Below are 22,749 nucleotides of genomic sequence, written 5' to 3' on the forward strand. Positions count from 1 at the left end.
CATGAATAATCACCATGAACGCTATTTCAATATTTAGGCTAAAGAGTACACATTGACATAAATAATACGCCGGATGGTTAGGGAAGGGAACCGAGAGGCACCAAAAAAGCATTCTTCTGGGCCACCTTTCAATCCAGGATCGATGGGCGCTGCGAACCACCAATTCCTCGCAGAAAACGCCGTGTCAATTTACGAGTGTCCGTTCTCATCTGCGGCGTCCTCGACATATGCAGTGCGGTCGGCAGCATCAGACTTGGATTTGGCTGTTGACTCAGTCTCGGTGGCTGCGCCGTCGTCATCATCCCCATTTCCATGCGACTCGTTGTTTTCTCGGGTTTCCTGGACTGATTTACCGTTGGTTTGCTGCCTGATGGGCAATGAGGCCTCCGCCTCGCTCTTCAACTCAGCAGCAGACTCATCTCCTGCCTGCGACGCCTGGGAACTCTTGTTCTTCCGGGCCCGGGCATTCGCACGACGGATCAAGCGATTGTGGTAGTCCTCCTGCTCGACCTCTGGGTCTTCGTGAAGAACGCGACGAGCAGCCTCGCGACCGACAACGGGTAAGCGGTCCACTCCTTGCGCCGACTGAGGGACCATTTTGGGGTCTAGGAGGCCGACTTGAACGAGCACACTGGCCTGATCCCAGTATGTGTGCTCCGAGTACAGACGGCCCGCTCGCAGGCTCACAATACTGACAAGGACAATTTCTACACGCTTCCCAGTTGGGGGCACCCCGGGAAGCATCCACGGAACTTCCTGGGAATGTTCAAAAGACACATACAGCTCATCAACGACACGGTCGGACCCAATGGTTCGTGACAGAAGACGAATCCGCATCGAGGGAGGAAGCTTGCCGAGGAAGTGGTGCTCGTAGAAACGACGGAGAGCTTGTGTACCAATCCCACCGCTCAATGTTGAGACATATGTGACTGATGGAGACTTGTGGGAAACATACGCGTCCATAGTCTTGGATATGTTGGATGCAAAGTACTTTCCTGTTGCCCATTAGTCTCTATTCCGTGGAACTTGCGGTTTGAACCTACCCTCCTGATGCTCCTCCCATTTTCTCTCCAAATCAGCTTCCCGCGAGAAACCTTTTCGCACGACCTTTATCGTTCGTGACCATGCTAGGTCGGCTGCTAGATGATCGTATTCCTCCATGTCATGTTCTGCGAAGCCCGGCTGGGCGTTGTTGTACGTGAAGGCCGGATAACCTAATTGGAGACGCTCACCGGTTCCAATGCCAGGATTAATCGGGCGGGTCTTTCGTGACTTCTTGCCTTGTAGGCCCAGTGCGGTCGGGATGGTAGTCACGTCGACACTGTCACCAGCTAGATGTACCAGGACAGGAAGCGAGAGCGGAAAGCGCGATCGCGTGTCGGGGATGTTGCTTGGGTAGTAGGCAACAAGTGTGCAGAGCCGGCTAGCATTCATGGGTTTCAGATAGTAATCCAGGCAGTAGTTTGCTGCTTCACCAAAAGCTGCTCGCCGTTAGCCATCGGGATTCTCTCCCCGCTGTCTGCTGCTAAAGCATTCTTACCGACCACGCCGTAGTTCTCGCCAACACCCAGTCCCTCTTTTACACTTTTAAGGCGACTCTCATAGTCCTTCCCACCTCCATCCAGTGGGAGATAGACAACATCGAACCCTTCATCCTGCCAGTTTTTGATCGTCTCCGCGTCAAACTCGCTAGTTTCGGCGGTGACGCACAGTCGCGCATTATTCGAGCCATTATTGTAGAGGAGGCCGCTGCTCAAACCGGGAGCATTAATTGAAATAGCTGCCATCGCGAGTTGCTTTTCTGGTTGTTCACAGCTGGAATAGTTGCTTCGATGTTTGTACACTACTGAGCGACTCAACACGCCAGTTCAGTAGTTCAGTAGTTCAGTAGTTCAGTATGGACTTGACCGCGAGACACTTTCTCGGACGAAACTAAATAGATATCTGAATTGGTATTTAGCTCCGGCAACTTCACAGCTAAATTGAAAAGAAGAAAGAGAAGCTGGTGGTGATGCGATGGCTGATGAACGCCCACGGGCGCTACGTCATTGGCACTGTCATGCTACCGCTACGTCATTGCAGTCGAAATTCCATGGAACAGGCCAGGTCCAACATAGTAATTGGCCAAACGTATAGCCAGCTCTGTGGAACAGGGGCTAATTTAAAAGATATGTTTAGAATGAGAAAAATAAACAGTGTGCTTTGAAGAGAGAACAGAGGCTTGTAGCTACACTGGCATGCTATTCCTGTAGATCACACATTAGGCTTTCGGTACTTATTAGTGACAGCGATGTTAGCTTCTCGGAGGCTTCTAGCTGACTTCCCCACAATTGTTTTCCGACATCACTATGATTGCCCACGGCACTAGTCATCTCATAGATAGGTGGTTCCAGTGCCAATTTTGAAACTGAGAAACACTGACAGGCGAAAGGCTTTGAAACATCTTGTCAGCGCATGGAGGGGTAACTTAACGCCAGCAACTGATTGGTCACATAGGAGACCGCATTTCTTTGGTTGATGTATGTATTGTGACGGCCCAAAAGTATTTGCACCCAAATACATCTGCATCCTGGCGGCGCTATATAGACTACACTGTGTACCTCTACACACAAAAGCGCAATACTCTAATCTAACGGGCAACAACACCTATTATTATGAACGAAGCGTGCTATACAAAATATTAGGTAGAGTTGAATAGGGATAAGAGGTTTCCGCATTGCAGAATATACGGCACAAATCGAGTACGTACTAGCGCAAAAGTACTAGGGTGCAGATAATTTTGGGTCTGTCACTAATACTGGATCAATCTGGAGCTTTGGTTTTGTAAGACTGGAGCTGAAAGGTGAGCTAGACTTGCAAAGAATCATGGACACACTCCTTGGGAATGTTCGTGTCTGCACCTCGGTCCATTTCTCCATCAGTTGAGAAAGATCCTCGGCAGTAGGCAAGAGAGGAAGGAGAGAGCCAAGCGCGAGGAACCCCGAAAACACTGGGCCTCATCGTCTCTTGCGCTTACCGAGCGCCCAGTCAAAGGAGACCTAACACCCATCAACGCGGCCTTGGCAGTCGCTGAGTTTCCCCTTGGGTGGGTCCTGGTCGGCATTGTGACGGCTGCCGATAGACGTCTCAACTCAGAGGAGGCTGAGGAGTCCAGCGAGCGGGGAAAGAAGCGCCCACTTCTGGCGCTGCCAGTGAAGGACAGGTGATATGAGATCCCCACCATCATCGGATGGAAAATGATGTACTTTGTATTGTCTCCGACGGGCCCACGATAGGGGAGGCAAAGCACATAGCATAGTACAGGATAAGGTACACTGTTCTTTTCACAGATCTCCAGCCCTATATTACCGTCCCCCTTCTCATCAGCATCCGATTACATTCCCATTGATTGGCTGCAATTTACCGGCTTGGATGATATCTCCACGTGAGACCGACGCAGTTGGCCCAGGCTTGTTTTATCTGCACCCCTGTGCTAGAAGCCGATCAACGCATTTCGATTTGCAGACCTAGATCAATGTCGGCTGTAATGCACGCTATCCCAAATGATGAGATCATACATGGTGTCCGGCAAGACCAGGCACAGCTAAGATGGGGTTCATGCATCATGCGACCATGACCGGCTCCGAATGGCCGTGCGAACAAATAGATACATCTATGATATGCCGTGGTCTTTGTTCCAGGGTCCAAACCCTGGCGTTACTGTCGTGCAATCAAGGTCCAGAGAGACGAGCCAGTCTCGTATAAATCCCTCGGCTTAAACCTACCAGCTGTCAGAGGAGCATACTTCGCCGGCTCTGAACCTTAACCTTCTCGGCGGCACTAATCCTGGGAGGAACTCCGAGATTTCGCAGGAGAAGAGGACGGTACAAAGTTAGCGGTGGCGACATGTCCAATGATTTATGTTGTGTAGTGTGTCACCGTGCCTTATCTCGAGGGCGAGGTGCAAGCCACCGACGGGGGGAGGTCCCCTACACTTCCACACATCCGGGGTAGACAAAGACCTGAAGGTCCAACCAGCATGGTTCCACGTGGACGCACGATGATCCAACAACTCCCGTGCCCCCACAACCACGCGTCGTCTCTCACCCGCCAAGCTGCCAAGCTCTTGTCTTCCCCGCATTCCCCCGAAGCGCATCCCCAGATCGTCGTCTTGTCCGCGCCACTAGCAGTCCAAGCCCCGCCACAGTTGATCCAGAGCACAATAACCGACAGGATCCTGGCAGATACCTCGGCGCGTTGCGAAATGCAGGGCTTAATCTGGGCTGCGCTGCCCAATACGAATTCCCGGGGATGCGTGGGAGAGGGGTTGACTCCACCAAAGGGCTGGGCAGTCTGATGTGCGAGTCAACGCTGGTGACGGTGTCTGGAGCGAGGAGCTAGACTGGCTGGGCGAGAATAAGGTGGATTCAATCGAGGCGCGTGCACGGTATGCTGCTGGGGTTTGTGTACCCCCCGGGCGAATGTCCCCTCTGGAGCCCACCCAGGATGAAGGATAAATGGACTTTGTACCCCATCTCCATCTCTGAAGCATATTTTGATCCGGCCTATTTCTGCTTCTGAACTTCCTTGCTCCCTAACTTGAATTTCCTTCTTCCCCTTGTCTTCGGCACTATGTCGGCGATGGACGAGAAACCCGGGAGCGTGGATCGCATCGAGGATCTTGCGCAGAAGACGCCTAGTCAGGAGACGCCAAAGGACTATGAAGATGAGGAGTTTACGCCCGAGGAGCAGAGGAGGATTATCAAGAGGATTGATCTCCGCTTGGTGACGATGACGGGACTGGCTTATTGTATCTCGCTCATGGATCGGACGAACCTCAGCATGGCTGCGGTGGCAGGGTATGTGTTTCTATATCTTAGGGGGAACTCTGAGTTATTCCCTGCCGTTGCTGACGCACACCTGTGCAGTTTGAAGAAGGAGCTGGCCTTGACTGTCGGCAATCGCTATGTTTGTTTCCCCCGACCGTCGTCTTCGGTGCAGCTGAACTAACAAGCCCAGTCCATCGTTGTCCTGATGTTCTTCGTCCCGTACGTCCTCTTCCAGCCGCCAATGACTGTCCTGATCCGCAAAATCGGGCCCACCATCTTCCTGAGCACGATTATCATGACCTGGGCCGTAATTATGATTGTACGAGGTTAGCGATTTACCCCGGCAGGGGACCTTGCGCTAACATTCTCGCAGGGGATGGGATTCGCCAAAAATTGGGGCCAATTGGTCGGCCTCCGTGTCTTGCTGGGTGTCCTGGAGGCTGGATATTTCCCCGGATGTGTCTATCTGCTTTCCTGTTGGTATACTCGATGTAAGTGGCCCAGTCAGGAGCCTTCTTTCAAGTGCCTAATGTTGAATATGGTTGTAGATGATGTCCAGAAACGATTTTCTGTATTTTACCTGATCGGCTGTGTTGCCTCTGCCCTGGCTGGTATTCTTGCCTTCGGCTTGATGCAGTTGAATGGCACACATGGTCTGACCGGATGGCGATGGATCTTCATCCTGGAGGGCGTGGTATGTCTCAACCGACCACCAACTTTTGACAGGAGATTTAACTGTTTATCAGATCACTGGGTTTATCGGGATACTCTGCTACTTCTTCCTAGTGGACTTCCCCGATCGCGCGGCCAAATCCTGGAAATTCTTGAATCAGAGGGAGTGCGATTTCATCGTGCGACGCATCAACAACGACCGCAATGATGGCCATCCGGAGGCATTCAACCTGAAGAAGTTCCTGCGCCCGGGGCTCGACCCCAAGATCTGGGCTTTCGCAATGATCTTCTTGTACGTGTCTACCCAACAAATCACCCCGATCAGACCGGCTAACAGGTCCACAGCTGCCTGACGACTGTAACTTACGCCATTGCCTACTTCCTCCCGATCATTCTGATGTCGGGCATGGGCTTCAGCGTCGGCCAGTCCCAATGCCTCGTGGCACCGCCCTACGTCCTCGCCGGCATCGTCATGTACTCGACCGCCTGGGTCGGCGATCGATACCACGTCCGCGCACCCATCCTGGTCTTCAACGCCTTGCTGTGCATCATCGGCCTCCCGATGATGGGTTTTGCCAAGGGAGACGCCACCCGCTACGCGGGTGTGTTCTTCACGGTGGCGGGCGCCAACTCTAACATCCCGGCATGCATGGCGTACCAGGCCAACAACGTGCGCGGGCAGTGGACGCGTGCATTTTCAAGCGCGACGCTTGTAGGCTTTGGCGGGTTGGGCGGGATTGCAAGTAGCTTGGTGTTCCGCGAGCAAGACGCGCCGGGATATCGGCCGGGAATGTACGCCGCACTCGCGTAAGTGTTGATCAGTTCCCTTTTCTCATCCTTTGTTTTTTTCGGCGCTGCTTATCGCGGGGGGCTGGCTCCCTTGCATGGCGGTCTGGACCCTGATCTGACTGGGCTATGGGTTGTGCTAACGATACTTGTGCAGGTGTAATGTTCTGATTATTTTGATTGTGTCCACGCTGAGTGTCTGGTTCCGGTTCTGCAATCGGCAGGCTGACCGGGGGGAACGGGTGATTGAGGGGGAGGACAGATTCCGGTATACCATTTGATGATCGGGTTTGATTGGGATGGGCGCGCAAGTCCGCGGGGAGAAGAGAGAATCTCTGGTGGATCACATGTTCCTGTACTGCGGGCAGTTCCGTAACGATTCAACGTTGATGAGCCAGTTCCCATTGCAAGGTTGTCGGAGGTGTAGAAGCGTAAATAAAACCAATTAGCCATTCTAAAGGGCAAGCTAGACAGCTCCGAACCTTCCAGCTTCTAGCTTCCCCCGGCAATAAACCTTTGTGAGGTCGGCAAGCATTCCCCTCCACAGAGTGGAGCCGCCAACTTTATCGGTGGACTTTCCCGACGGGAAACGTGCAGGTTCTCGTCCGGTCGCAGCCAGCTAGGGTATGGTTTGTCCTGTTTGCATTGACGATAAGCCCGCGGGCCTGTACGATTGGGCCGATAAGCCTGCGTTATCATCCGCGCCGACCGTTTCCCGCCAGCCCGTTGCCCGCCCCTCGGTCAAACTGTATGGAACCCGAAAAAGAGGATGGCAAATCATAAAATAAATGTAGCATTTCGCGGGCCCTGAATTTTCGTTCCTCTTCTCTCATCCTCTCCATTGTATCCCCGTTTTATGCGTTGAGGCCCCTCCTGCTTCTCCCTGGCTACCGCCCCTTCCCGACGTCACCCTCCGGTAGCTTCTCCAGCATGGCGGCCTCTTGGTTTGCCCTGCGCGGCGGCCGACAGCTGGCCCTGCGGTCGCGTGTTCGTGTCGGTCCCTCGCCGGTCTCACTGCGCACTGCCTCGGTTGCGCCATTAGCTATTTCTCGACGCTGCCTGAACACCTCCCAGCAGGCGACGCCCTCAACGGCAGCTCGCCGCGGTGTTTACACCAGCTCCGTCAACGCCCATGGCGACCCTCACCCCGAGGACATGTTCCAGCCCCTCGATACTTTCCCTCGCCGCCACATTGGCCCCTCTCCCGATGCCGCGTCCGAGATGTTGGCCGTGCTCGACCCTCCAGCGGCCTCGCTTGACGAGTTCGTCAAGCAGGTCCTCCCCGCGGACATCCTCTCTAAGAAGAACCTGAAGGTCGCCGAGCCCCATGCCGACATCAGCCTGTACCGCTCCCCCGTGCAGGGCGGTCTGGGCGAGACCGACATGCTCAAATTGCTTGACACCTACCGCAAGCAGATTGACATCTCCGGCAAAGCGTACATCGGTACCGGCTACTACCCGACCATTGTTCCACCCGTCATCCTGCGCAATGTGCTGGAGAACCCGGCGTGGTACACCAGCTATACTCCCTACCAGCCTGAGATCTCCCAGGGCCGCCTGGAGTCTCTGCTGAATTTCCAGACTCTGACCGCAGATCTGACCGGCCTGCCCTTCGCCAATGCTTCCATCCTGGACGAGGGCACCGCTGCCGCCGAGGCCATGACCATGTCCTTCGCCACCATGCCCGCTTCCAAGCAGAAGAAGGCCGAGAAGTCATATGTCGTGTCGCACCTCTGCCACCCGCAGACCATTGCCGTGATGCGCTCGCGTGCCGAGGGCTTCGGCATCAAACTTGTGGTTGGTGATATCATGGCGAATGACTTCCAGCTGGTCAAGGACCAGGGCGACCACCTGATTGGTGTCTTGGGCCAGTATCCCGACACCGAGGGCGGCATCTACGACTTCCAGTCCCTCAGTGACTCCACCCACGCCCAGGGCGGTACCTTCAGCGTCGCCACCGACCTGCTGGCTCTGACTGTCCTGAAGGCCCCCGGCGAGTTCGGTGCCGACATTGCCTTCGGTACCGCCCAGCGCCTGGGCGTGCCTATGGGCTTCGGTGGCCCCCACGCCGCTTTCTTCGCCTGTGCTGACAAGTACAAGCGCAAGGTACCTGGCCGTGTTGTGGGTGTGTCCAAGGACCGCCTCGGCAACCGTGCCCTGCGTCTGGCTCTGCAGACCCGTGAGCAGCACATTCGCCGTGAAAAGGCCACGAGCAACATTTGCACCTCGCAGGCTCTCCTTGCCAACATGACTGCTATGTACGCCATCTACCACGGTCCCGTTGGTCTGAAGTCCATTGCTCAGCGCATCATGGCCATGACCTCTCTGCTCCGCGAGAAGCTCGTTGCTCTTGGGTACAACGTGCCTGTTCGCTCCAACACCGAGGGCGGTGTGGTCTTCGACACTCTGGCCATTGAACTTGCAGACGCTTCCGAGGCCGATGCCGTCTATGCTGCTGCCCGCGATGCGAACATCTTCCTGCGCCGCCTTGACGGCAACAAGGTCGGTATCTCTTTGGATGAGACTGCCGGCCGCGATGAGGTCAAGGGCCTTCTGGATGTATTTGCCGCCTACAAGGGTGCTTCTCCTGTGGAGATGGATGGCCCTCTTGGTCTTGCTTCAATTCCCGCCAGCCTGGAGCGTACCTCGCCCTACCTGACCCACCCCGTTTTCAACACTCACCACTCCGAGACTGAGATGCTGCGCTACATCCACCATCTCGAGTCCAAGGACCTTTCTCTGGCCCACTCCATGATTCCTCTCGGGTCCTGCACCATGAAGCTCAACGCTACCACGGAAATGATCCCCATCTCTTGGCCCGAGTTCTCCCAGATCCACCCCTTCATGCCCGCCGACAAGGCCAAGGGCTACAACCAGATGATCGACGACGTCGAGCAGCAGCTTGCCGATATCACTGGCATGGCCGAGGTCACCGTGCAGCCCAACTCCGGTGCTCAGGGTGAGTTCGCCGGTCTTCGTGTCATCAAGAAGTACCAGGAGGCCCAGGGTGACGCCAAGCGCGACGTCTGCCTAATCCCCGTCTCCGCTCACGGCACCAACCCTGCGTCTGCTGCCATGGCCGGCATGCGTGTTGTCACCATCAAATGCGACACCAAGACCGGTAACCTGGATCTTGCCGATCTCAAGGCCAAGTGCGAGAAGCACAAGGACGAGCTTGCCGCCTTCATGATCACCTACCCCAGCACCTTCGGTGTCTTCGAGCCTGGTGCCAAGGAGGCCTGCCGCCTGGTCCACGAGTACGGCGGCCAGGTGTATATGGACGGTGCCAACATGAACGCCCAGATCGGCCTGTGCTCGCCCGGCGAGATCGGCGCCGACGTGTGCCATCTGAACCTGCACAAGACTTTCTGCATTCCCCACGGTGGCGGCGGTCCTGGCGTCGGCCCTATCGGTGTCGCCAAGCACCTGGCACCCTTCCTGCCCTCGCACCCCGTCAGCGAGTACCTGCAGTCAAAGCGCGGCAGCACCTCATCCCCGCCCATCAGCGCTGCCCCCTGGGGTAGTGCCAGCATCCTGCCCATCACCTTCAACTACATCAACATGATGGGCGACCGCGGCCTCACGCACGCTACCAAGATCACCCTGCTGAACGCGAACTACATCCTCTCCCGGCTGAAGCCGCACTACCCGATCCTGTACACCAATGACCACGGCCGCTGCGCACACGAGTTCATCCTCGACGTGCGTGTCTTCAAGGAGACCTGCGGCGTCGAGGCAATTGACATCGCCAAGCGTCTCCAAGATTACGGCTTCCACGCGCCGACTATGTCTTGGCCCGTCGCCAACACGCTGATGATTGAGCCCACCGAGTCCGAGAACAAGGCTGAGCTGGACCGTTTCTGTGACGCACTCATCTCCATCCGCCACGAGATCGCTGACGTCGAGGCTGGCAAGCAGCCGCGCGAGGGCAATGTCCTGAAGAACTCGCCCCACACTCAGCGCGACCTGCTGACGACTGAGTGGAGCCGCCCCTACACCCGTGAGACGGCCGCGTACCCGCTGCCCTACCTGTTGGAGAAGAAGTTCTGGCCGACGGTGACTCGTGTTGATGATGGTAAGCAATCACCCACGTACCCTTTTCCCCCATTCTTCTCTCTGCCTCCTGCATGTCTTATCACCCGATCCACCTGCTAACTATCCTCCCAGCCTTCGGCGATCAGAATCTCTTCTGCACCTGCGGCCCCGTTGAGGACTCGGAATAGATGTATGATACCCACGTTGCGTTGTGATTAAAACTCTTGGCTAGTCTTGACCAGATTGGCTTTGCTTGCATTTGCGGTGCGCAGGATCCCTTAACTGGTCCGCGCGGTGTTTCTTCTCTGTGTATACATTCAACATTTCTTATTACTTTTATCTTGTACCGGATCATGATGACGACGTCTTATTTCTGATTTTCTTTCATTTTGTACTAACTAGCTCCTCGAAAGCGGGTAGAGCTGAAGTGATTCAACATATCTATTACATCATCAAGTGCTCTCCTATGGTTGGGTAGTGGATATTCATCGAACAGAAGTGTATTGATTCCGTAGACAGTCCCTTCGCGAATTCCTCCGTAGCACCCCCAACAGTTTGACAGCAGTGACCTGGCAAAAGTCCAGAATATCATGGTTGAGCTTCACCTCTTTGATAAGACCCTTCCGGATGTCTTCTAACCCATCCATGTAGATATTTTCCGACTGAAACTTGTAGCGCAATTCCGAGCGCATTAACCAAAACATCCACTTGAATGATATTCGGGGGTTTTCAAACAGCCCAATAGTATCATGGAAGGGACTACCGGAACAGCTCGACGCAGTCAAAGATCTGGATATTTTCGTTCCATGTCAGCACAACATTACCATACTCCTGAGCTCTGGACCAGAAAAACACTACGCTAGGGGAGAGGAAAATCTCACAAAGTTAGGACTGAGGAATTCGTCACCCGAACTTCCCGAAATCACAGAGATAGTAATCTACCAAACATCAGCAACCAAGCCAGCACTCCCAAAGCCGCGACCTCCGACCTCGACACCAGCGTGAAACATACCGTGTTCGTCCCCGCAACAATCGTTCCACTCGGAATAGCAACGTCGTAAACATTCCCCAGCCCGCGATAGGCACCACGCGTCACACCCCGCGAGTTAAGATTCGTCGGCGCAGACGGTGCAGAGCCCGTGTAGCTATTCACTGTTACCTGGGGCCGGCCGCCTGCGAAGGAGAGCGTCGTGCCAATCCTCAGCGTCGCAGCGCCGGTCTGCGAGGACGTGGCTGTGAATTTGATTGTGATGGGGGAGTTGACGGCTTTGAAGATTGCCATTGGGAAGGAACCTTCTGATGAGCTGCCGACTGTGTAGGTTCCGGGGCTCCAGGAGGACATGCGGGCGTCGGAGGGGTGCATGCGGAGTTGGAGGTCGGCGTTGAGGAAGTTTGTTGGTCTGGGCTTGTGAGTATTGGACTTTCATTGGGGAGGGAGTGTAGGGGTAGTGGAGGGCGGACTTACTGTCCGTCCCATTCTCCGATCTTGAAGAGGGTGGTTCCGGTTGTCACGGAGCCGGAGATGCTCTTGCTGGTTGTTGAGCCTGCGGTGACTGTCACCGATGATGTGGCTACGGGGTATTCGCCCTGGTAGTAGATCATGGTGTACGTGCCGGGCTTCATGGCTGGGGAGGTAAAGCTCCCGCTTGAGGAAGTATAGGTCCAATACTGAGCGGCAGTGTTGTACCTATTTTGGTTAGCCGTGGCCGCTCTGCAGCGATCAAAAAAGTGCTTACCAGTGAATAACCCAGTCAAAGGAGGAATCAGCCCCCGAGGCTGTACCGGAGACATATCCTCGTCCAGAAGTGGGAACGTAACCCGTGATACTGAGGTCGGCAAAGAATGAGGTGTCGATGTCTGTGCTGGGTGTACCGCTGCGACTGAAGTACATCAGGTACGGACCGTGCAGGCCCTGGCGGTATGACTCCGTCTGGACATGGCCCGAGTTCATGTACCAGTACAGACCGGTGTAGCTGCCGACGTTGTTTGTGTTGATGTCCCTTGATTGTGTTAGCATCAACGATTGAGCGAGAGGCGAGGGGCGAGTAGCGCAGCTTACCGGTGGAATGGGCCTCCAGCGGATGTTTCATATTGGTTGAGAATCATGCACACCCGATGAGCAGATCCAGAAACACCTGCCATCGCGTTAGCCAATCCATAGTTGTCCATAGTTGTCGAGCCCTGCTTCGGAGTCCTCACAGTGTCTCTGGTCGTCGATAAATCGCTGGCTCGAATAGAACTTGCTGCGGGTTTCGTCGCCAACCAAGAACACGTCCGATCCTTCAATAGCGGTACCACCATCGATGTTGGAAACTACTCCGAATGGTTCTTCATTCGGGAGAAGGTCTGCGTTGAGGCGGGCGATGTATCGAAGTTCTCCAACCGAGGGTTCTTGCGGCAAGTCAGTCAGGATCAGGATCTCCTGTGTTTCTAGTGCAACTAACCGGCAGTAGTGTACGTCGCCATATAGATAATAGGATCCCCGCCGTGGGCGACGTAGTAGTGAGTCAAAGTGTCTGTCTCACAGGTGATTTTGATATAATCGCCTAGCCCGTATAATCAGCCATTCGTCCTCAGTCGGCGAGGATGATCAGTTACTAACCGCTCTGCGTCGCAGTGACAGTGGCACTCCCCAATCCTGAACCAATGTGCGAGCCTGTTGATTGATACTGCAGTTCAGATCCATAATAGTTGATCGAGGTGATATCGCAGTTGGCCCGGTTGACCGTGAACTTGAGCGGGTTAGTAGATCCAGCGTCAACCACGTAGGAAGCAGTATTAGTAGTGAGTCCAAAAGCAGCATCAACAGCCTTGCCCCACAGGGCCAAGGAAGCGAGCACTACACCCGAGAAGAACATGCTGTACAACAAGAGCTTGAGCTTGGAAAGTGCTTCTCCAAATCCTCACGTCAAAACTCTGCGCAGGAGGCGCTCTAATATACCGCACCTCACCCTGATTCTTCTGTCTGAAACCCTGCACCCTGAACGGTGGAGATTCACGCTAACTACGCTCCGTCTCTCGCATGGACTCAGATGATCATATTACTGTTGACATTTAGTTCCACCAATCTAAATACATCGCTCTCGCGAAATAGCCTCAGGATGATACTCCTTTTGGCACGGCAATTCTCTCGCGCCCAATTTAAATCCCCTGACCATCCGAAAGGCCCGATATTTCCCCCACGGACAAAATTAAAGCATCTTCGCGCTGGCGTGTTAAGCCTCTTCACTGGTGCTAGCTTGCCAAGAACCCCTGCAATTCCATGTGCGGGAGACGGCGGTTTCAACGCGCCGCGCGAAGAGCAGCAGTCGCACACACTGTAATCACTTTTAGTCTTGGCTCCGCCTAGAAGCTGAGTCCGAGAAATTATCCGGTGAATCACTCGATCGAGGATCAAAATACAAGGAGGATTTCCAGTGAAGGGCTTGTCGGTCTGCTTTGTAGCGAAACGCCGAACTGGCCGTGATGCATTTCGCCTCATCGCCAAGCGCTTTGCGGGGTATATGCGCGCACTGCGAGCACCACTGGTGGAGGATTATGGCGGTGGCAAGTCAGATTTCCGAAACTAGTGCCATTGAGATGTTCAGGATCTAATGATTCAAAACTGGATTCCTTCTGAATGAGCTCCTGGTACAGTTTCAGAGTCATTATCCCATATGCTCAATTAAAAATCTTCAGGGTTGTCACCATTTCAACGTCCTTTTACCTCGCGTCAGGTGAATAGGCGGCGGGGATTATATTTGGTCTATGTTTTTCCTGGGTCGCTGCCAGGATCATCAAGTTGAGGGTGGCTTGGCTCTAAGCCTTACGTAGGTCCACTATGTCCTGGCCTATAAGCAGTCCTTAACGAGCAGTGTATCCGCCGTCCACAGGTAAGCAGACCCCAGTCACCCAACTCGCATCCTCACTTGCCAGCACAACAGCCATCCGGGCGATGTCATCTGGAACACCCGGTCCTTTCAGGGGATGCCGGCGGTGGAGATCTTCCCATGGTGTGAGATGAGTGGTCGTCTCTTTGAATATGGCGGTTTGCGTATCTATACAACTATTAGCATCCGTGCAGTAATCACGGCCGGTATCACGGAGAGACCAAACTTACACCCAGGACAGATGGCGTTGGAGTGGATTCTTTGTGGCGCATAGTCCAAGGCTATCTGTCTTGTCAGTTGGCTCACGGCACCCTTGGATGCGCAGTAGGACGCTAGAAAGAACATTGTTAGTTTGACGCCCACTACTGACAGGACAAGACCCACGATTCTCAGGCCCGGCAATCATCCCCATGATCGAGGAGATATTGACGATCCACCCCCGGTCTCCCGACGGATGCGGTTCCTGGGCCAACATCTGCGTCAGGGCGTACTTGCAGCCCAAGAAGACCGATTTGACGTTCACGCGCATCGTCGTGTCCCAGGTCGCTTCATCGGTTAGGTGTAGCACGGCCGGGGTACGAGCTTCGATACTGATACCCGCATTATTGACGAGACTGTCCATATGTAAGTACTTGTCCGCTTCCAGATTTTCGGCAAATGCTATACATGTCAAGTCGGCCATATGTCGTCACTGTGGCCTTGACCAGGTCCTCCATCTGGGTTGCATACCCGACGTCGGTTTGGACAAATATGGCTCGTCCTCCGTTTGCGATGATCAAATCGTGTGTGGTTATATCAAGTTCCTCTTGTGACCGTGCCGTTGGCGTCAAGTCGGCACAGACTACTCGGGCGCCCTCTTGGGCGTAGCGGACAGCGATGGCTCGACCAAGGCCTGATGAAGAGCCAGTCACAATGGCCACCTTGTTGTGCAAACGAAGGAATTGCGACATTTTAGGTAGTTTAAGCGTTGACTTGCGCGAACTCTGAAGCTACAGGTTTGTGGAAATGAGGGGTAAAAGTATTTCTTGCTTACTTGCAGAATACGTTGCGATATATATAGTAAGCAAAAAAAGTATCGGCAACTGAGCGGGGTCCTAGGTATTCTATCATCTAGGGAAACTGCTATCCGGCCACCTGCTAACTTCGTGTTCTTCTGAGAATTGACACGCTTCTCGGGGGAAGTTGACGTGTAAATGCGACAGAATCGCCGGTGAAGAGGGATAGGAGGGTTAGGAAAGAGTGCCGAGCGCGGGGTGCGCCCTCCGCGTCAACTTCCTATTCGGGTGGTCGCGTTGGGTCGATGGTCCGCTGTTGGCATTATTCGGCTTTCTTTCCAGAGCTTTCCACAGTTTGGCGTGGCGATATATCTTGGATTTCGTACATCGTTGAGGCCTTGCATGATGCTAGAACTGCTTACACATAGCTATCATCTCACGTCTATCCTGGTCAGAAATTCGCAATCCGCATGGCCGGGAGTTTGGTTGAAGTAGCGATCAACATTCTTCCCGATTGATCAGCATTCCAGTGGCCGTCTCGTCTCTGCCTGTTTCCAGCTCGGGATTCTGCCCACATTTCAAGGAGTGGGGACCGAGCTTCCCCAAACATCACTGAACTTTTAGATGAGTGTGTTCGAGCGTGCATTGTCGTTTTGCGGAGGTGGTTAGTTGCGTCCACGGCTGGACGGGACGCAGAACAATATTAGGCTCCACCGATTGTGCTGGAGTGTATACACTCACCACGAGTAGGGCGCCACAAGTAGCCTCAATTTCGGATGAAATGCCGTGGAATCTTCAATCGCCCAGACGGCATGGGCAACACGATCGCTGGTTTCAGTCCGCGATCCACCGGTTCAACGGCATGCCACGATCGAGATCGCGTGGTACCTTTTTTCGGCACCGAGTTGATGAACCCAAATCGGAAATGACCGATAAACACCGGCCCATGCCGTAAACCGCGATTGCTTATGGGCACGATGTCTGAGCTCGGACACGATCTCATTCTCCTTCCGCGACCGATCCGATCCCCCGCCCTACTAACGAGGCGGGAGTACCCCTGAGGAGAGCCACCGACGGAGTCCGCCCCTGCAGTGGTGGAGTCCGGCGCAGAAGTTTCAGTCCATCGGAGAGCGATGTAACAGCTTCATTTTCATGTTGGAAGGAGGAAGGTGTAGGTTTTAGTGCGAGGCTGTTTGTTTGGACTGAGCCTCCTCTGAGGACGGCCGTTGTTCCACCGGGGCCTGGAAGGTGATTGTGGGCGTTTGGGCTGCATGGGGAAAGACCACGCTAGCCCACACACGATGATCTTGTCTCGGGTGCCTCTGCCAAGTGCCGTCTGACCACTCATATCTCGCGACTGCTGGACGACTGCAGTAGCCTCCGCAAACAATAGTTGGCATAGTATTGTTCTCGGCTTGACGAGAATCTCAAGCAATCGAGCCTAGCCTAGTTCGTTTCCACTGCATATATACAGGGGCCATCTCGATCATCATCATGTTGACAGTGACGTTCTCTGAGCTTGCATTTCGAAATTGTTTGGGGGAGTTTTCAAAAATTCCTTTGCCGCGACACTATGCATAGTTCCGTGCTGAGGCAGTTGGCTGTCGCCCTGGCAGGGCTGTCAAGCACAGCTGCTGGGATGGGGATGACGGCGCTTCGCCAGGAGCTCAAGCTCGCCGCTGAGATGGGAATTAATCCAGACTCTATGCTGAAGCAGCAAAAATCCGTGCATACACTGGCAAATCCGGGGGATTCGAACAAGGTTGTTGCAAAGACCGCCTCGGTGAGACATGCAGAAGAACCTGGGAAATTGATCAGCCTATTTCTCACCAACTGTATTAGATTCCAATCGACCATAACGACGTTTCGGTGGGGACATATGCGAACCGCTACTGGGTCAATGACCAATATTATCAAAAAGGAGGACCCGTTTTTGTATATGATGTTGGCGAGGCGGGGGCAGAGAGTACGGCGAAGCAGTTTCTGGGAAATTCCACGTCGTTCCTCAGCGAGATGCTGAAGGAATTTGGAGGAATCGGCATCGCGTGGGAACACCGGTCGGTTTGATCTGATTCAATGGCTCGTTGCACCACGTGCCGGCATCTCCCGTGCGATTCCGTACTAACTCGATGTCTCACTCTAGATACTATGGACAATCGCTACCCTTCAACGTCAGCGTCGATACTCCACCGGAGGAGTTCCAGTACCTGACGAACAAGCAGGCACTAGCTGACATCCCCTTCTTCGCTCAGAACTTCACACTCGACGGCCACGATGAGAACCTGACACCTGATACCAAGCCTTGGATCATGATTGGAGGCTCATACGCCGGCATGCGCGCCGCCTTCACTCGCGATGCGTATCCCGACACCATCTTTGCCTCGTATGCCTCCTCGGCGCCGGTCGAGGCTCGTGTGAATATGAGCATGTACTTTGACCAGGTCTACGATGGAATGGTGGCCAATGGCTACTCGAATTGTACCAAGGACATCAAGGCGGCTCTCGAGTATATTGATGAGGAACTCTCGGCGAACGCGTCTTCCGCCGCGGCGATCAAGAAGGGCTTCTTCGGCGACGGCGCCGAGACGAACAGCAACGGCGATTTCACCGCGGCGCTGGGAGGCATCTTTGGTTACTTCCAGTCGTACGGTCTGGGTGGTGGGGAGGGCGGCCTGGGCTCCTTCTGCCAGCACCTTGAGACCGACCCTGACACTCTGCAATCGGCTGGACCTGGCGGCTTCGCTCCCGTCCGGGGGAACAAGTACGTCGCGGAGCGATTTGCGGCGTGGCCCGTATTTGTCGACCTGATCAACTTCAATTACCACACCAACTGCCAGCAGCGGGACAGCACCGAGCCATTGGAGTGCGCGCTCAACCCCCTGGCCACCGACCCGGACACCATCAGCTGGACCTGGCAGTATTGCACCGAATGGGGATACTACCAGAGCAACAATGTCGGACCCCATTCATTGCTGTCGCAATTCCAGACTCTCGAGTACATGCAGTATATCTGCAACCGACAGTTCCCCGAGGCCGTGCAGAGAGGTCTCCTGCCCAAGGAGCCGCAGGTCCACGCGACGAACTCGCAGACCGGCGGCTGGACCATCCGCCCATCAAACGTCTACTGGAGCGGCGGCCAATTCGACCCCTGGCGGACCCTGTCTCCCCTCGCCACCGAGGACGGTGCCCCCCAGGGCGTCACCTTCACCACGGATGTCCCCGAGTGCGGAGTGGAGACGGAGGAGAACACGCTGTTCGGGTATATCCTGGAGAATGCGGAGCACTGCTTCGACTTTGTCAGCGGCTCCAGCGCCGGCGAGATCTCCCGCGGGTACTTTCACAAGGCGCTGAAAGCCTGGCTGCCCTGCTTCAAAGCGCAGACTACCATCAACTACCGGGATCGATCCGGCGACCATAGGAACGACCAAGGGCGTCCGGGGAAAGGGAGGGCGACAGGGAACCGTTGGGATCGGCGGAGCCACTAAGGCGCGCTTCGGCTAAGGATCGGCGCGGAGAAAAGAGTCTGGTGCATAGGATAATTTCGTGATTGGCCCGGTGCCTCAAAATATGATGTGTAACTTCGGCCCCTCGCTCGCCCTAACCCGTTTCTGACCTGCTTGCGATGTCGCCGGCTGTGACGATTTTCGCACATGCAGCGCTGCCGAGGAATGAGTGTATTCCCCGCGGTGCGCAGAGATGCGTCAGAGGAGACCCGCTGGACTTCATTTAACTCGTCATTTCGTTCTTTTTTTTTTTCGACAAACAAGTCGTAGTATACTGTACTACTGGCTATCGCCAATTGTTATACGATCTAGATCGGAGATCTGCTGCGGCCCCAGGATCATGCTGCTCAGCCCGGCTCTCGTTTTGGTTGGTGCGCTGTACGCGACCTTCCTGGCTCTGCGTTACCTCGCCCAGTTACACCACCACCGGAAACACGCCAAACAGTTACACTGCCAACCCCCTGCAACAGGTAATTCGTCCTTCTTGGGTATCCCGGCCTTTCTGCGCCTTCATCAGGCGGTGCGCGAGAAGAGATGGATCGACTATCTTTGCGACCAGTTCGATCTCCACGGCACCACGTTTACTCAGCGGTTCCTGTCGCGCAAATTGCTTACAACGATTGAACCGGAGAATGTGAAAGCAATTCTGGCGACCCAGTTCCAGGACTTTTGCCTGGGGACTCGACATGAGCAGTTTTATCCGCTGTTGGGCGATGGGATCTTTACTCTTGATGGTGCGGGCTGGTCGCATGCCCGTGGCTTGTTGCGACCGCAATTCACCAGAGATCAGGTAATGCGACGCCATCAAATGAAGGCTGTGTCGCCTCGAGATTAACCATGTCCTCCAGGTTGCGGATCTCTCCATGCTTGATGACCATATTTCCCACCTGATCAACCTCATCCCCAAAGACCGCAGCAGCTTCGACATCCAGCGGCTCTTCTTCCTCCTGACCCTGGACTCGGCCACGCATTTCCTGTTTGGCGAATCCGTCGGCTGCATGTCGCCCCAGACCACGGGCGTTCTCGAGAAATCCGCCGTGCGCAACGCGCAGGGGTTCGCCGACGCATTCACCACCGCCCAGGACTACCTCGCCGCCCGGTCACGCGCACAGGGTCTGTATTGGGTGATCAATCCCAAAGAGTTCCGTGAAGCCAACCGCCGGGTGCATGAAGTCGTTGACCACTACGTCAATGTTGCACTGGAGGCGAAGCGCAATCCCGATCGCAAACCGGGTGACGGTCGATATATCTTCCTGGAAGCTCTGGCAGAGGACACGGATGATCCGAAGATGCTGCGCGACAACATGCTGAACATTTTACTTGCTGGTCGTGACACTACGGCGAGTCTGTTGTCATCGGCGTTCTTCTACCTTGCCCGTAACCAGGACGTGTTCCACCGGTTGCGCCGCGAGATTGTTGAAGAGTTCGGTGACAGCAAGAATCCTCGCGTTGAAATTACCCAGTCCAAGCTTAAGGATATTACATATTTGCGATATGTGCTGAATGAAGGCAAGTAGTAGCCGTGGAAAGATAACACTCGGAGCTTTCGCTAACACTCGACCGTAGTCCTCCGTCTCCAACCCCCTGTTCCGGTCAACTTCCGGGTCGCGACCAAGGACACATCTCTCCCAGTCGGAGGCGGCGCTGACCGCCGATCGCCCGTCTATGTGAAAAAGGGTACCTTGGTCGCCTATAATGTCTTCTCTATGCACCGCCGCACCGACCTCTGGGGCCAAGATGCTCGCACATTCCGACCTGAGCGCTGGGAGGAGAACGCGAAACACGGATGGGAATACCTGCCCTTCAACGGTGGTCCGCGCATTTGTCTTGGCCGTAAGTGACTCAATCCGGATACACAAAGCCCGAGAACCGTGCATTAACTAGAATTCAGAGCAATATGCCCTTACAGAGGCCAGCTATACGGTCGTCCGGTTGATGCAGCACTTCGACACCCTCGAAAACGCTGATCCGGATCCTCGGCAAGAGCCCATTAAACAGTCGAACCTGACTATGATGCACGATCACGGCGTGCCAGTGAAGTTGTACTCTTTGCAGCCTCTCTAGGCTGAGGCATGAATTACGTTTTTTTTATGCCCATGTATATAAATCGATTGCAATCAAGATCTTTTGGTTCTCCGTTTGGCCCTGCCTGGATTCAGCTAGTCTAAGGAAGCTCAAGCTTAGAGACTTGTGTCTTGAATAATACTAGTCGGAGATTGTGGTCGGGTTTAAGTTAGGAGACTACACGAGGCTGAGGCCGCCCGACGTGGTAGGCCACGGCAATGGTTAAACCGGGAAGGGTTCTGCACGGCATAAGTCGGAGATCGAGCCCGTCAACGGGCCTTAGCGCGACGGGAAGAGCGGCTTTACCTGTGCGGTCTCCGGACCCTGCGCTGCGCTAAACTTGATCGGGGAACGAGCGGCATCCTATTGGTTCACACCACCCAACTGTCTCCTCTCGCAAGCCCACCGAGGCCGGATGTTATTGACTCGCACATTTACTGTGAGAGCCATATTAGAAGAACGGGGAAGAACGGGGAATGGTCTTCGGCTTTGTGCTTCATGTCCATTGAGTGTAATAGAAATTTGCAATCGCTTAAGGCTAGCTTGACTATCATATAAATGCCGCATTTTCCCAACCTGCCCATCTAGAAAAACAGCAAATCAATTCAGCTGCCATTTCAACTCTCATAATCACCACCAGCACCGCCGATACAATGGCATTTCCCTACAAGCACGTCCTCCTCATCGGAGCTACTGCAGGAATCGGCCGCGCCATGGCAGACCGCTTCCTCGCGACAGGCGTCAAAGTCACCGCAGTCGGCCGTCGCCAGGACCGCCTCGACGACTTTGTGAACAAAGATGAAACGGGAAACGCCAGTGCCATGGCTTTTGACATTTCTGAGATCTCAAAAACCCAGGATTTTGCTGATAGGTGAGACCACACCCCTGTCTTCCGTGTGGCCTAGTAGCATCGCTAATCTCAGGGCATAGCGTGATGAAGAGCCACCCCGACATCGACTGCCTCTTCCTCAACGCAGGTGTTCAGAGCTCATATGACCTAAGCGACCCAGCCTGCTTTGATATGGGAAAATTTCAGAATGAGCTTCACGTCAACTATATTAGCCTTGTCGCGCTGGCGCATGCATTTGTCCCTATTTTCACCAAGAAGGACACGCTAACCAGCTTCATCTTGTAAGTCAATGCCGCCCAATGCCCCAGATATGTTTGTGTGGATACATTGATACTGAACGAGATTAGCACTGGCTCCAATATCGCCATCGTTCCCGCCACCACGCTGCCCGCCTACTGCGCATCCAAAGCGGCACTGAACGTCTTCACGCTCTGTCTGCGGGAGCACCTACAACACACCAACGTCAAAGTGATCGAATTATCTCCCCCCGCTGTTCAAAGTAAATCTCAGCCCTTTGCTAGCGGAGTCTGTGGTGCTAACACCTCCAATAGCCGAACTGCACGACTACATGGGCGAGAGGGGCCGGGCCCTGGGTATGCCTTTGGATCAATTCATCGATCAAGCGCACGAGGGTCTTCTTGCGGGCAAGGATCAGATTATTATTGGTGCTATTGGGCCTGCGGAGACATTTAATGAGATTGTTGATAAGCGGCGAGCGGCGTTTGATGGTCTGGCGAAGATCATGCGGAGCCATTAGATTGATGGAATCTCTTTAGGGAGGTAGTTCATGGGATGTATATATGAAAATCTTCAGCTCTTCTGTAGTATTATATCTTCAATACTTTCTTGATATATATCTTACTTAGTAATCGGAACTTCTAAATGTCCCTTTCCTCTTCAACTCTTACCAACATCAACTTAAGACTGGTCTACTATATTACTTTACCATAAGACGCTTATACAACTCTCACTACAACCTCATATTCCTTGTACCTCACAACGAGATATGGCCTACCTAACTCTCGCTTCTCGTTTTTCAAACTCTCACCTCAGAAAAAAGGTTCGATATTTCGAAGCACCCAATGCTGTGATATGGTCTCCCAGCTATTTATGAACATAATTTCACCTATAGAAACTAATGTTGTTCCTTACTAAGCATGAAGATCA

The 22,749-nt window shown here is 54.1% G+C and overlaps 9 protein-coding genes across 9 annotated transcripts; 6 read left to right on the forward strand and 3 right to left on the reverse strand.

Annotated features, from left to right (window-relative positions):
- Nucleotides 1-189: 189 nt before the first annotated feature.
- N7482_009211 (dienelactone hydrolase) lies at nt 190-1,787 on the reverse strand (the record flags this gene model as incomplete). The annotated part of the gene is made up of 3 exons (XM_056691335.1): nt 190-995; nt 1,044-1,481; nt 1,541-1,787. 3 exons carry the CDS (start codon nt 1,785-1,787, stop codon nt 190-192), a joined length of 1,491 nt encoding a protein of 496 aa, XP_056539041.1.
- Nucleotides 1,788-2,865: 1,078 nt separating this feature from the next.
- N7482_009212 (putative MFS transporter) lies at nt 2,866-3,206 on the forward strand (the record flags this gene model as incomplete). Its single annotated transcript, XM_056691336.1, has 2 exons — nt 2,866-2,886; nt 2,922-3,206. The coding sequence occupies 2 exons, from the start codon at nt 2,866-2,868 to the stop codon at nt 3,204-3,206; spliced, it is 306 nt and encodes a 101-aa protein (XP_056539042.1).
- Nucleotides 3,207-4,611: 1,405 nt separating this feature from the next.
- Nucleotides 4,612-6,547, forward strand: N7482_009213 (putative phthalate transporter; the record flags this gene model as incomplete). Its single annotated transcript, XM_056691337.1, has 7 exons — nt 4,612-4,838; nt 4,908-4,947; nt 4,999-5,127; nt 5,182-5,502; nt 5,555-5,772; nt 5,826-6,287; nt 6,424-6,547. 7 exons carry the CDS (start codon nt 4,612-4,614, stop codon nt 6,545-6,547), a joined length of 1,521 nt encoding a protein of 506 aa, XP_056539043.1.
- Nucleotides 6,548-7,196: 649 nt separating this feature from the next.
- On the forward strand, nt 7,197-10,489 carry N7482_009214 (glycine decarboxylase subunit P; the record flags this gene model as incomplete). The annotated part of the gene is made up of 2 exons (XM_056691338.1): nt 7,197-10,341; nt 10,434-10,489. The coding sequence occupies 2 exons, from the start codon at nt 7,197-7,199 to the stop codon at nt 10,487-10,489; spliced, it is 3,201 nt and encodes a 1,066-aa protein (XP_056539044.1).
- Nucleotides 10,490-11,060: 571 nt separating this feature from the next.
- rglA (putative rhamnogalacturonase B) lies at nt 11,061-13,159 on the reverse strand (the record flags this gene model as incomplete). Its single annotated transcript, XM_056691339.1, has 9 exons — nt 11,061-11,132; nt 11,183-11,239; nt 11,314-11,701; nt 11,767-11,988; nt 12,038-12,301; nt 12,361-12,436; nt 12,501-12,692; nt 12,746-12,847; nt 12,904-13,159. The coding sequence occupies 9 exons, from the start codon at nt 13,157-13,159 to the stop codon at nt 11,061-11,063; spliced, it is 1,629 nt and encodes a 542-aa protein (XP_056539045.1).
- Nucleotides 13,160-14,144: 985 nt separating this feature from the next.
- On the reverse strand, nt 14,145-15,159 carry N7482_009216 (SDR family NAD(P)-dependent oxidoreductase; the record flags this gene model as incomplete). The annotated part of the gene is made up of 4 exons (XM_056691340.1): nt 14,145-14,338; nt 14,401-14,502; nt 14,555-14,784; nt 14,837-15,159. Coding segments are annotated over 4 exons (849 nt in total), but the record flags the coding sequence as incomplete, so codon positions are not given.
- A 1,579-nt stretch (nt 15,160-16,738) lies between these two features.
- N7482_009217 (putative serine peptidase, family S28) lies at nt 16,739-18,650 on the forward strand (the record flags this gene model as incomplete). Its single annotated transcript, XM_056691341.1, has 3 exons — nt 16,739-16,948; nt 17,008-17,222; nt 17,309-18,650. The coding sequence occupies 3 exons, from the start codon at nt 16,739-16,741 to the stop codon at nt 18,648-18,650; spliced, it is 1,767 nt and encodes a 588-aa protein (XP_056539047.1).
- Nucleotides 18,651-19,008: 358 nt separating this feature from the next.
- On the forward strand, nt 19,009-20,732 carry N7482_009218 (cytochrome P450; the record flags this gene model as incomplete). The annotated part of the gene is made up of 4 exons (XM_056691342.1): nt 19,009-19,458; nt 19,517-20,096; nt 20,235-20,501; nt 20,560-20,732. 4 exons carry the CDS (start codon nt 19,009-19,011, stop codon nt 20,730-20,732), a joined length of 1,470 nt encoding a protein of 489 aa, XP_056539048.1.
- Nucleotides 20,733-21,385: 653 nt separating this feature from the next.
- On the forward strand, nt 21,386-22,339 carry N7482_009219 (oxidoreductase, short-chain dehydrogenase/reductase family; the record flags this gene model as incomplete). Its single annotated transcript, XM_056691343.1, has 4 exons — nt 21,386-21,603; nt 21,663-21,863; nt 21,930-22,081; nt 22,134-22,339. The coding sequence occupies 4 exons, from the start codon at nt 21,386-21,388 to the stop codon at nt 22,337-22,339; spliced, it is 777 nt and encodes a 258-aa protein (XP_056539049.1).
- Between the last annotated feature and the right edge of the window lie 410 nt (nt 22,340-22,749).

This window comes from Penicillium canariense (genome assembly GCF_028826845.1).
Source record: "Penicillium canariense strain IBT 26290 chromosome Unknown utg000007l_segment0_segment0, whole genome shotgun sequence".
Classification (NCBI taxonomy): domain Eukaryota; kingdom Fungi; phylum Ascomycota; class Eurotiomycetes; order Eurotiales; family Aspergillaceae; genus Penicillium; species Penicillium canariense.